The 14,600-nt window shown below is 35.7% G+C and overlaps 1 protein-coding gene across 3 annotated transcripts in view; it reads right to left on the bottom strand.

Annotated features, from left to right (window-relative positions):
* The window catches only part of SLC5A7 (solute carrier family 5 member 7), a 44,911-nt gene that overhangs the window by 11,967 nt on the left and 18,344 nt on the right, over positions 1–14,600 (bottom strand). For 2 of the 3 annotated variants that reach the window (XM_037070453.1, XM_037070455.1), the window contains exons 7-9: positions 10,951–11,104; positions 5,667–5,884; positions 3,011–4,639 (exon numbers count right to left, since the gene is read on the bottom strand). In XM_037070453.1, the coding sequence (XP_036926348.1) occupies positions 4,013–4,639; positions 5,667–5,884; positions 10,951–11,104 (999 nt within the window). In that variant the 3' untranslated portion in view covers positions 3,011–4,012. Of the gene's footprint in view, positions 1–3,010; positions 4,640–5,666; positions 5,885–10,950; positions 11,105–14,600 lie in introns of those variants that run through there. The other variant, XR_005070066.1, reaches the window with a different exon arrangement.

The raw sequence follows: 14,600 nt of genomic DNA on the forward strand, positions 1-14,600 counted from the left end.
TACATTTCCTTGATAGCTAAAAAGCCTTCCTTTATCTTTAAGATACAATATAATTCATTATTTTAAAATAAAAACTCTAATAGCCATTTCATTAGATTCACTTATTTAAGCTCACATTCATTTGATAGTTTCATAAAATTCATTACTTACAAATGTAGTAAAGAAGTTGGATTTTGACACTGAATGTTTGAAAGCATGTCGTTGACTCTACAGACTACTACATGTTTGATGTTTTAAAAAACGTGAATATACACTAAAATTATCCAATAAACACACTGTAATTATTGCAAAAGTATGAAAATAAAGTGTTTTATTCTACTGCTCTATTGCATACATATTGCCTTGAAAGGTTAATAGACAGTGTTTTTTTTTTCTGTTGCTTTAGTTTCATTGAGAATGCATTTTTTAAAATTAGGTCCATTGAATAGAGATGGAAGGATACAAAGCTGTTTGCATGGTGTCAAAACACTGCAAGTGTGAGCATGAACCCATATCTTCTACAATTCACAACTTTGTTCCTTCCTTGGAAACTGGGGAAATTTGTGTGTGAAGGTATCTAAATAAAGACCCTGCAATCGTTGTTTCATTCTTTTTGATCTTCAACTATTATTATCCTTTTGAAATTGTCTGGCTAATATTTAGCTTATTAGTGGATTTTCTACTAACCAAGTTTTTGTTAAAATATTTCATTTATTTATTTTTAGAGAGAGGGGAAGGAAGGGAGAAAGAAAGAGAGAGAAACAGCAATGTGTGGTTGGGACCGGGCCCGCAACACAGGCATGTGCTCCGACTGGGAATCGAACCAGTCATCCTTTGGTTCATAGGCCAATCCACTGCGCCACACCAGCCAGGGTCCAGTTTTTAAAAAATATATATTTAGTTTGAAAATAGGTAAAAAATAATGGGTTTAATAAAAATAGAACATTATTTGTTAATCAAAATAAGTTATCTAGTCTTTAATACTATTTGCCTCTATCTTTGTTATTACAAAATGAATGCAATGAACAGAATTCACACTACTGTTTATTCTTTTTCACTGGATTTAATATGGTTATTTGCCTGAACAATTGTTTCCTAACAAAACTGTAAAATACAATGTCTATAAAGAAAGTAAGCTCCTCTGCTGTACTCTGTTATGCTTTTTCTGTGAATGCACAAGCCTAAATAGGTTTAAACAAAAAGTTCTGGTGATGGAGTGGATAAAACTATGATTAAGGTAAGTGTGCTAGAAACCATGGCACATCTGAAGTATCATGTTTGCCAGAAACTGTAGTCTCCATCAATTAATCACTTTTACAGGTCAAATGATTTCATGTCTGTAGTTTTTCTTTAAAGTGTTTCCTGCCCCTGGCTCTTCTCTCAATCCGTGTCTGATAATCTTGGGACATCCACCCTTATTGATTCCAAAAATGTCCTCCTTCCAAGTGCTCCAGAGGTCATTGGACATAGAGTAGAATTCTGACTAAATAGATGAGTAAAAATAATTTTCTTTTTACTTAGGTGTAGATAATGTTCTGTAACGATTCTGAGTGCAATGCCATATTCATCCTCAAGTTTTTTTAAAAAGATTTATTTATATATGTACTTTTAGAGAGAAAGTAAGGGAGGGACAATGAGAGGGAGAGAAATGTCAATGTGTGATTGCCTCTCGTGTGTCCCCTACCTGGAACCTGGCCCACAACCCAGGCATGTGCCCTGACTGGGAATTGAACTGGTGACCCTTTGGTTTGCAGGTTGGTGTTCAGTCTACTGAACCATAACAGCCAGGACTTACCCTCACGTTTTGATAAAATATTAAAAATATGGGGTGTTATGACATGTAAAATTATTTAATTTTATATCTTGAAATTTACTATGAAAATTTAATTCATGTTTAATAACAAAAATATATTATTTGATGTTTGGGGGCAGTACTATTAAAGAAAATCTAACTCCTCAATCACAACTTTTATACACAAGTTTAAACACTGTATTAACTTCACTTTTTATATGAATCACACATGCACAAAAATTCTTTTAGAAAAATTGCTTTTTTTTTCAATAATTCAGGTTGCCTTTCTTTATTAGATCAAATGCTCAGATGATTTTTTAGTTCATCAGTTTATTCTGCTTTTTTACACACAGATCCAGTTATTTCTATTTTGTAGCATTTAAAAATACAAAAATGAGTATAAGCCACTACATATCTATATATATACACATATTTTTTAACTCTAGAAAAGGAGCAAAAAAGTATTTAATGACTCATCTTATGAAAGTTATGTAGACACCAAATGTTAAAATTGATAGCTTGCTCCTTCTAGAACTTATTTTTACTTTATGCTTTCTTCTGCATTTTAAAATTCATTATATACTTTTTATAATGGTGATTATTCCAGTGCCTAAGGATGGCTTACATGAAAAAGCACCAAAGCACAGCTTTTTAAAATATATTTTTATTGGCCTTATTGGGGTGACATTGGTTAATAAAGTTATATAGTTTTCAAATGTAGAATTTCATTACACATCATTTGTATTGGATTGTGTGTTCACCACCAAAAGTCTAGTCCCTTCTGGCACAATTTATCCCCTCTTTACACTCTTTTATCTAATCCTACTCTTGTACTGATGTCTGTATCTGTGAACTTCTTTGTTGGTCTGTTTGTTTGTTTTTTGCGTAATCCTTTCACCTCTTCCACCTAGCCCCCAACCACACCCTCACCACAACTGTCACTCTCTTAACAATAAATCACCCTCTTTAATAAGGGTGAAAGGATTAAAGTACAAATTGGTAGCTACAGTAAGGAAGGGGGATGTAAAGCAAAATGTTACAATATTGGATAAAGTCAATATTATTGACTTTATAGAGAGTAAAGTCAATAATATTGTAGTAACTACACATGGTGCCAAGTGGGTACTTGAAATATTTTGGGGATCACTTGTAAAAGTAAATGATTGTCTAAGCAGTATGCTATACACATGAAAATAATACAAAACAATGTTGAACATAAACTAATTAGAATAAATGTTAAATTAAAAATAAATAAATAAATAAATAAATAAATGAATGAATAAATGAATAATTATCTAAAGACATGCAGTGTATCTCTTATTAACCTTAAATGCTGCTATGGCACTATCTCATCTTACATATGGCTCAATTTCATTTCCAATAGTAATTTAAATAGTAAGCAAAGACATTACTTCTTTAATCATGAGTCAGAATTTTATAAACTTCAGTTGAAAGTAAAAATGCACTTTTTCCTGTTATATCATCTTAATGACCTTGTTTACATAGTGCTTTAAGGTTGCCTAATAATCATGTCTTCCATGCTCCAGGTACTCTCCTCAATGCATGTGGTAGTTGCAGACTCACTCAAGAAGCCCAGTGCTCCTCTACAAAGATGAAGTGTATTTTCCTATCACCTTGCACATAAATAATTCACTATAAAACATTTTTTGTGTGTTTGCTTTGTCTATGCTTAGAATTATACATGCCACTACTAAAAGAAAAAATGCATATTCAACATGTGTTATAGTTAAGAATACAAATTAAGTGGTACATTATCAAATCAAGAAAATCAGCTGATTAATTTCTTGCACCACTCATTGGAATAATGTTGAGTTATACTCATAGCTTTAGGGTGGTAATTAAACTGCATTCACCAGTGTACTAGCAAGCAAGGTCTGGATCAAGATGACATAATTTTCTTGGCTCCTTCATATCTACTTTCTTTTTCACAATAAAGATACTCTGTTTGGCCCTCTGTTCTTTAACTGACTTTTGAATACTTTGTAAAGCTGTCTAGTGTAAAACCAAATGAGGATGAGAATAGCAATGAAAAAGAGAGCTGTTTCTCTTCTAGATACTCCTTCTAGCTTGGCTTGTATTTATACAGCTGCACTTTTTATATGGATTTTTGTCCTCCTGGATGTAATTTTTAAATATATTTTTATATGCTACACACCATCCTTCCAGCACTAGCCTGCTCTAGAGCTGTTTGAGAAAGCAATATTTTATTTGGATGGGTTATTATAAATTATCTTCAGTCCCAGACCCTTCTGGGCTGGAGTCCATGTCAAGGAAGGCCTCTTTATTGGTAAAAGTTGAGCTGAGAGTTATGCTCTGTCGGGGCTTCACAGGTGCAAGTTCATTTAATTTAATATTTTCATTTTTGACCAAAATTGTCTTATCCATATTTTCTTCACTGTGCCTTGAGACAACAGCATCAAATACATCTAATTTTGGTGGCAAGTTTCCACTTTCAAATAGGTATTTGGCTAGATAAGAAATGCCAATATTGGATAAGAATGAGGTAACCATGGCAAGAGTTTTAAATGGGAACCTCTGATTGTATATGCCATTCTTATCAGAGTAATAACCAGGGTAAAAGATCAAGGGCTGCAGATACAGATATGGCTCCCCACCAGTTATTCTCAGGAAAAGGCCAGAAACATAACCTGCCACAGCTCCATATGTATTGGTCCCCTTCACAAACAGCACACAAAGCAGTTGTGGAAAAATGATGATGTAAACGAGGTCTGAGCTGAGGTACCAGAGCCCGTACACTGTCTTTGTTAGCAGTGCCATAGCCGTTGCAGATGCTCCAAACACAAACACCGTGATTCGCATAACCCAAACGATTTCCTTGTCTGATGCCTGCAAGAAATTGCCACAGTGTCAGCTTTTCATACAGTATGCTGGCTCATGCAGGTGAAGAATGAGATGCATTTCTGTGCTTTAAAGCTGGTCAAAAGAATTCCCTGGTTTCAAATGGCTTCATTTATGGGCAAAAGCAACCTAAAGGACAGCATATGAAGCAAGCAATCTAGGAGGCCTCTCTGGTGGGCCTTTTGGAAGGGTTTCTGAGTACCTTATGTAGGAAACACAGGCCACCTACACCTTTCCCTGACTGTGCAGAGGGGAGATGAGCTGTGTTGACATCGAAGAATAATAATGCAAGGGGCAATTTTGCTTACTTTTCATTTAAAGAAATAGTTTTTATGTGGCAGAGGAAGCAAGAACAAACCATGCCATCTCTCTCCATAGGAGCCCTACCAAATTTAAGGCTAACCACCTTAAAAAACAAGTGGGACCATTTTGTTAACTCTGACCTAGAAAATCTAGAGAAAGACAAAGCCTTAGTCAAAGGAAGAAGGCAGAGGGGGATGTTGGGCCTTCAGTGGTCCACAACAGCATGCTGTTCTGTACCTACTTAACACAGTAGGAAAATTAAAGTGGGAGGCTATATTCAGACAAAGGTGGACTTGAGGCTCAAGTGAAGAGTAGTACAGATGTTAACACAGATACCCATGAAATAACTCACTCGATTCCACTAGGGATCTCAAGTTTCTTATCATATGTAATTAAACTCAAAGTTTTTCTAAGATATTTTAGGTTTCACTACTCTTTCATTAGAAAGATGGGAGTTTAAATTATAGCAATATAATTGCACCTCTTAGAAAATAGTTATTTTGCTCTTTTGCCTTCTGTATTAACACAAATGATTACATGCATTAAAAACATTCATGCATAGCATAAGTAAAATTCATTATTTAACCTTGTGTGCTTACTCAAAGTAGGATCAAATTTAATATAGAACATTAATAAGTATATAATACTACATACACAATAAATACATTGACAAAGAAAACAACAATAATGTAACATTTTAAAGACTTCTTACATTTTGTCTGAATGAAAGCTGGTAGATGTTGCGAGCAAACATCGAACTTGCTGACAAGATAGAAGAATCTGCTGATGACATGACAGCAGCAGAAACTGCACCAAGACCAAAGAAAGAAATGTATACAGGACAGAGATACTGCAGAACAATTGGTAAAATCATGTCTGCTTCTTCATTACTTTTGGGATCTGGAATTCCATATGCTGTCTGGTTCCAGTCTGTTGAATAGAAACAAAAAACATTAACAACCACTAAAGAATCACACATTCTTTATCAGTCTGGGGTCATCCTATTTACTAGGGAGTCTTTTAAAGAAATTCAGAATGTATGAATTAAACTTATTAGCTTGGAAGTTTAATTATTCTAACTAGGTATGTTAGCCTAATTAGGGGGGAAGTCCATGTACCAGTCAAGTGAAATTATCTTATAGGTCCTGGCCTCTAATGGGTTTTGGTTACTCTTAATCTTATTCACAACACCAGCAAAGAATATGGTGGTGATCTGTCTATCTATCTATAATCTATCAACGTATATCTTCTGCAATGGTGGCATTCCACTGTACAAAATCATAGAAAAAATATTAAACTGAACTACAGATTATTTCTTCAACCATTTGAAGACATAAGCAGTAACTCAATGTTTCATTCCTGCTTCCTTAGTTATATACGCATAAATGGATGAGGACAGTACTGCGTCTATTCTTACTCATACCCTTCCTGGATAAAAAGGAAGGGTTTTGGAGCTTCATCAGCATTACTTCTTCCCAATTAAATTCCTTCTTGCATCAGCTTTCACTTAGTAGAAATAGGAACTATGATAGGAAAGTCTCTTTTTATTGAGTAAAATGTGCAGGAATGAGGCTGACATTTGCAGAATATATTTGGATTCTGTGGTATACAGACTTTAAATATAGGTTTATCTTTGGATAGCTCCTTTAATATTTAGTTATACAGTCATCCCTTGCTATATCGCAGTTCACTTATTGTGACTTCACTGTATTGCGGGTTTTTAAAAAACATGTATATCTAATTCAGTATCATGGAGTTTTCGCTATATCGCAGGATTTTGTGGTATATAGGTACCTATATATTTATGATTTTAATTATTTTTCCTAAAATTTAAAACAATATAAAATGTTAATTCAAACATATTAAAATAATATTAAATTGAAATAAAATACAGTATGTATTTCATTAACAGATGAATACCATACTGTACACAATGGAAATGCAGTAGGCCACTACCGTTTGCACAAGTTTGCCAATGCAAGATTGTACACAGCACATTATTGGCTGATGGAATGGAAGGCAACCAACCACAGCACTGTGTTCTGTAGCCTGGATGCTGATTGGCTCAGTGAGCGTGGCATCTGTCTGCTCTCCCGCACTGTGCCCCTACGTTCAGCATCTCTCCTTGTCCACTTTGCATCGAGGTCTGCTGCTGTGCGTAGTGTTGCTCTGCGGTGTTTTTTGTGAAATTTTCATAAAAGTTTGAATTTATTTCAAGCCCTATGATGCCACTCAAACATTCGCACCTTCTAAGGCTCTGGCAGTGAATCCAAGCGCCAGAGGAATATACCTACCATCAAAGAAATGGTGGAACTTCTCAACATGTTAAAGCTACATGGCAGTAGGCTGCCATTATGGGATCAACAAATCTACTGTTCACTATGTAAAGAAAGACATGAAGAATATTAGGTTTATGGTAACAATGACTTTTAACAAAACTACAAAGAGGGTGGTCACTTTCAGTAATAAAGCCATTATGAGGATGGACTCTGCATTGTCCCTGTGGATAAATGAGTGCATGAAGAAGACTATCTGGCTGGATACCAACACCATCCAGATGAAGGCCAAGAAACTTTGTGATAGTTTTGCAGCACAGACATTCACAATGGTGACGAGGTTGAAGAAGAAGATGACGATGCAGAAGCAGGACTGTCGAGTGCTTCTCTCACCTGACCAACCTTACTCAGTGCCAGCAAGTGCTGGTTTGACAAATTTCAGAGATGCTTTGGACCCAAGAGCATTTCTCTGCATGGAGAAGCTGCCTCTATGGATAAAAAGCAGCACCAGCAACTCCCTATAACTATGTTTATCACTCAGATGAAGAGATCAGTTACACCTACACTTTTAGTGGAAATAGAAGTTATAGCCCAGGGTGAAGATACTGCACCACCTGATGGAGTGTCTGATGAAATGGTGCCTTCAGAAGAGCTGCAATGCTCTTCTTGGCTGTGCAGTACATTCATCTCATCGTCATCACCTTCATCACCATCAGTACTGCACAGCTACACAATTCATGATCTTCACCATTCAAGTTGTACTACACTTCACTGGTGAGTACCCATATAGAATTTCATATGTTGTTAAAATTATGTAGGTTTAAGAGTGTAGAAAGTGGTTAAGAGCATATGAAGTGTTTATAAGAATGTGGGAAGGGTTTATAAAGCCTTAAAATAGATATAAATAATAAAATAAATATAACGCTGCTACTTTGCGCATTTTCATCTATTGAGGGGGTCTCTGGAACGTAACTCCTTCGATAGGTGAGGGATCACTGTATAGTAGTCCTCCATCTGTGTTTTTGCACTCATGGTTTTTGCTTTTTAGTTACTCATGATCAACCATAGTCTGAAAATAGAAAATTCCCAAAACAAACAATTTGTAAGTTTTAAATTGCACCATGTTTTGAGTAGTGTGATGCAGCCTTGCACTGTCTTTCCACATCTGGCCAGTGATGTATCTTTCTAAGCTGTACACACTCCTCACCCATTAGTCACTGAGTAGCTGTCATGGTATCACAGTGCTTGTGTTTAAATAATCTGTATGCAATGCCATAATACCTACACCATTCATCTCACTTCATTTCATTACCATACACATTGTATCACCACCTATCATCACCAAAAAAAGAAGGATGAATACTGTAAAATAAGATATTGTAAGAGAGATAAAGACCACATTTATGTAACTTTTATACAGTATATTGTTGTAATTGTTCCATTTTATTATTAGTTATTATTGTTAATATATCACTGTGTCTAATTTGTAAGTTAACATTATCATAGGTATGTAAGGACAGAGTAAAACATAGTATATACAGCAGATTCTCAAATAATGTCATTTTGTGAAATTGTTGATAAGATACCACAGGAACCTAACTCTTTCTTGTTATCAATTAGCCTGTGGTAAAACTGACTTCATTATATGTTGATTTGCCTAAAATTGCAGAACCTATCCAGTGGCATTAAGTGATGACCTACTATATTAGTTTGGTACTATCTGCAATTTCAGGCATGTGTTGGAGGTCTTGGGCTGTATTCCCTGTGGATGAGGAGGTGACTTGTACTAGTACGTGCTAAAAAAAATACAACAGATTCTTTGTGTGTACATTAGTATAGATTCTTTTTTTAGTCATTGAAGTTTTGTAATGTCATGAGTAAAGAACCAAACAGGAATCTTTTCCCTTGGATCTTACCATTTTTTCTCCCCTCCATTTTCCATTATAATTGTTCAAACCATGATTTGATAAAGCCAATTTTATAGCATTAACTGAGATGCTATGATACCAGAAATAACAACCACCAAAATGTGTACTTAACCCAAGAAAAAATATTTTACACATTTTTCAGTCTATTGTCCTACAATGTACACATACACAGACTAATGTCCAGATCTGGCTTCTGATCATGACATACATGCTATCTTTTATTCAAAGCCACACAATCACCTTTGTCAGACATTTTTTAAGTGTTTATTTATTAATCATGAGGAACTGGAATAGAGAGTATACAACATGAACTATAACTGCTCTTTTCAAAATTAAATAATACAATAAATAGCTCTACTAGTTGAAAATCAAAATAAGCATTGAGTATCATCCTGGATAATCTTTACAAAACACAACAGAGTGAAAGGTCACCTTCTTAACTCCATTTTAATTAGTTAAACCTAGAGGGCTTCTTTAAATTTGGGCTAATATGACATATTTGCATGAAATACTCAAAAGCTGTATAACATGGGAACATAAGGTTTGGGAATAATCAATTAACTCAATCAAGGGTAAAAATTTTAAAAAAATGTTCTAGATAGAAGGTAATGGTGAGGAAAGCATTTTTAATGTTCTTTGTACCAATTTTAAATAAATTATTCTCTAAGTGGCTTAGTACCTTAATTTATCTTTATGTATACACTTATTGATCAATTTTTCCAAAAAGGAAAACTTAACAAATCACTCAAAAGGCAAAACAGGAATCTCAAGTTTAAAGTGGTCACGATGGCAGGTAAACATTTTTTTAGCCAGTAACCCTTGACTCTGGCTGCACTTTGACTTATCAAGGGGATTTTTAAAGAGCACTGGTCACTGGCTCTATCTTAGATCATTAAAATAAAATCCTTATGGGCTAAGAGAGAAAAAGCTATTTTTTAAGGAGTCTTTCCTCTCCTGGGTAACGTCAGTGTGCTCCTTGGTTGAGAACCACCACTCACAGGATTACAAATATACTGTTGATAAATATAACAACACTGGGAAAGGGGGTGCTTAAAAATATTTTATTGGTAGGGTGAGCAATGGAAAAATGTTTGGAGACCATAAATGTAAGATAAAATTTGAACACTATAGCAAAGGTATATATATGAGGGGGACCCAAAAATTATGGAATTATCTTCTGGAGGGTGGGATCCTTATAGTACAGGCTTACCCTGCTACAGGAATGTTCTGGGAACCCATCTCTAGCAGTGTGCCAGCTGGCATTGCTGTGAGAGGCTGCATTCAGCTTCAGTGAATTGTTTTTGAAGACTCCTTCAACACATCTGCCCATTTCATGATGGAGGATTTATGAGTGCATCTGCCCACGCTGTGCTGAGTTTACCACTTTCTGACTGAAAATTGCATGACCTCCATGCCACACCCTCCCTATTTACCCCATCTCACCCTGAGTGACTATTTTTGGTTTTCCTGAATGAAAAAAATCCTCAAAGGGAAATATTTTGCTCATGTGTAAGAGGTGAAACAAACAATTGCAGACACAGTAAAAGGCATCAAAATCAACAAGTTCAGAAACTGTTCTGAGCAGTGAAACAAAATCTCAGTAGGTGTATTGCATGAAATGGAGAGTACTTTGAAGGTGACTGAGTTTAAATATGTGAAAATAAATACATAGTTTTTAATAAATAAATTCTAGGTTTTTTTGAGGGGGAGTGGGAGACGAAAAGCATTTGTGGTAATTGTTAACTTTGGTGAAGCCTGAGTGGGTTGATTAGTGAAGCTGCAAGGGAGTTACCTGTTGATGCTCCAATGGCCCCAATGAGTATGGCTGGTAGAGCCATCACCAGGCATCCAAAAGCTGCCAGGAAGGACAGCACCTGAGCATAGGTGGCTGAGGATGAGGAGAGAACCCTCTGAAAGTAGGCTTGCCATGGGATTCCACCCAGCATCTGCATAAGAACCACAGGGACTCAGAATGAATTGGAGGCAAGTAGCATGTATTAGATATTTTTAACATGAGATTTTTATAATCACCTTCAGAATAGTCATATGTACATCTCTGAAGTGTAGACATGGCCCTACATGCCACACATCTCAATTGTTTTCATTATGTTATTGTCATATTTATAATTATGCAGACTTTCCTCAAGTTGTTTTCCTTCATAATTACATGAGAGCTTTTCTTTTCTTAAATTTACCTACTTGAAGCTGCATTACAATTACCACAAAGCCTATTTTTTCTTATCTAGATGTCCATCTTAATCACCACAAAATATCTAAAAAAATTAATATTCTAAATATGCAGAGTTTTTAAAATCTGAATACATATAACCCAATGAATATTTCTGGATGCCAGGGAAGGTAATGGTTGTCAGAGCACAAAGATGAATAAGGACTGGTTCTTGCTTAGGCTTCACTGTTTCCTGGAAGAGTCAGTGCATCACAGTGTTTTCCAAAGTGGCGTGTACAGAGTAATCAAGACAACAAAGTAGGGCATCAACAATAATATCAGGGTTTCTATTGATAGTCATTTTACTTCATACTTGAATGTTATATGGTTGTTTTATTAAAGTATTTGCATAGTATATTAGTAAGGCATATATATATATATATATATATAATTTATAATTACATGTACTTATATTGAGAGTGTACTTAAAATTCATATTGAGGACATANTACTTGAATGTTATATGGTGGTTTTATTAAAGTATTTGCATAGTATATTAGTAAGGCATATATATATATATATATATATATATATATATAATTTATAATTACATGTACTTATATTGAGAGTGTACTTAAAATTCATATTGAGGACATACTGTCAAATAAGTTTGGGGATGTTAAACTATTGCATAATATATTGCACACTACAAAAAGATACTTATGGTAACGAAAGTGAGAAGCAATGAATCATGTGGGGGTAACAGAGGGGTGGAATAGTGTGAGGAAGGACACTACCTACTGAAAAGGAAAACTTACAGAAATTATGTTTCAAAAAGTCCTTAAGCACTGAGAGGGTATACTAGATGGAGATGAAGAGAGATGACAGTATCTGGCAGAGAATTCAATAGAAAAATAAAGAAAAAGAACAACAAAGCAGTTATGAGAACACTATGTATTTTGTATAAGTAGAAGTCAGGCTGTGTGGGAATGGTAAGACAGAAGGCTGGGAAAATACCTTCCCCTTCATGACTTCCACATTCCTCTGACTGGCATACAGTTAGTGTTCAATAAATACATATTATATGAAAGAGTGAACTGATGAAGGAGCTTCCCACATCATAATGTATTGAAGTTGATTCATTGATTGCCAGTCACTTGACTCTAAATCATGGGATGATATTTTGTTTATCATTGTCACATCTATGCCATTCAGAATGCCCACCAGATATTAATTCCAGAACAATTTTCTTCTTAAAGAAGCCACACACGGCTGTCTGGCCAAGATGGAGCTGTTGGTGCATACATTTTGCCTCCTTGCACAATCAAACGGACAACAAATTTAGAAACAAAAACAACCAGAACTGCCATAAAATTGGACTGTATGGAAGTCCAACAACCAAAGAGTTAAAGAAGAAATATTCAGATTGGTAGAAGGGGCAGAGATGTGTAGTGTGGCAAGGCAGCTGCTGGAGGACTGGGTGAGCGAGGTAGTGGCTGGCAGACCAGATAGATCAACTGGGAGGAACAACTGGGGAGCAAGGCAGACTGCGCAACCCAAAGTCCCAGCATGGGGAAATAAAGCCTCAAAATCTTGGGCTGTAAAAAGCTGTGAGAATTGAGGCAACAGGAGAAATTCCCAGCCTCACTGGACAGCTCATTGGAGAAACCCACAGGGTCTGAGAACATACACAAAAAGCACCCACCTGGAATTCAGCACCAGAAGGGCCAAATTTGCTTGTGGGAAGCAAAGGAAGTGACTGAAAGCCAGCCGAGAGCTGAGCAAGTGGCATTGTTCACTGTTGGACTCCATCCCCACATACAGCACCACAATGAAGGCTACCTAGGCTGTTCCACACTGGTGAATACCTTAGGCTCCTTAGAATGTAATGGGGAGAAAAAAAATATTGCCCAAATGGAGGAACAGAAAAAATACAACTAAGTAATGAAGAGATAACCAACCTATCAGATGGAGAACTCAAAACACTAGTAATCAGAATGTTCACAGAAATGGTTGAGTATGGTCACAAAATAGAGGAAGAAGTGAAGGCTATGAAAAGTGAAATAAAGGGAACCAATACTGACTGTAAGGAAACTGGGATGCAAATCAACAATTTGCAGCAAAAGGAAGAAATGAATATTCAACCAGAACAGATGAAGAAACAAGAATTCAAAAAAATTAGGAGAAGCTTAGGAACCTCTGGGACTATATTAAACATTCCAACATCTGAATCATAAGGGTGCCAGAAGGAGAAGAAGAAGAGTAAGAAATTGAAAACTCGTTTGAAAAAATAATGAAGGAGAAATTCACTAATCTTTCAAAGAAAATAGACTTCCAGGAAGTCCAGGAAGCTCAGAGAAGAATCCCAAAGAAGTTGGAACCAAGGAAGAACACACTAAGGCACATCATCATTACACTACCCAAGATTAAAGATAAGGAGAAGAAAATTAAAAGCAGCAAAAGAAGAGGAGACAGTTATCTACAAAGGAGTTCCCATAAGACTATCAGCTGATTTCTCAAAAGACATTATAGGCAAGAAGGGTCTGGAAAGAAGTATTCTAATTCATGAAAGGCAAGGACCTACATCCAAGATTACTCTATTCAGCAAAGCTATCATTTAAAATGGAAGTGCAGATAAAGTGCTTCCCAGGTAAGGTTAAGTTGAAGGCATTCATTACCAACAGGCCCTTATTATATGAAATGTTAAAGGGACTTATCTAAAAAAATGATCAAAAATATGAACCGTAAAATGACAACAAACTGACAACTATCAACAACCAAACCTAAAAAAAGCAAAAAACAAAACCAAACTAAGTTAACAACTAGAACAGAGACAGAAATGGAGATCACATAGAGGGTTATCAGTGGGGAGGAGGAGCGGGAAGAATGGAGGGAAAGAAGTATAAGTGAAATGGTAGGTACAAAGTACATGGGGGGAGAATAGTACAGGAAATGAAGAAGCTAAAGAACTTATGTGTACCATCCATGAACGTGAACTGAGTGGGTAGATAATGCAGGTGGTGGAGGGAGGCAGTGGTTGCAGGATGGAGGGGATTAAAGGGGAGAATAAATGGGACAACTGTAATAGCATAATCAATAAAACATATTTTAAAAAGCCATAGATGTTCACAAGTAAAAAAATTTTTCAAGATTCTAAAATTTATTATCTCATGCCTTAAGTCTATATTTTCCCAAACTTTTCCTTTTGTCTTTCAATTGGTAAATCAATATATCATTAACCTCTTCCATGTAAATCAATATTGCTCAATAATATC

Source organism: Sturnira hondurensis, unplaced genomic scaffold (genome assembly GCF_014824575.4).
Source record: "Sturnira hondurensis isolate 20B ecotype Veracruz unplaced genomic scaffold, ASM1482457v3 Scaffold0001304, whole genome shotgun sequence".
NCBI lineage: Eukaryota > Metazoa > Chordata > Mammalia > Chiroptera > Phyllostomidae > Sturnira > Sturnira hondurensis.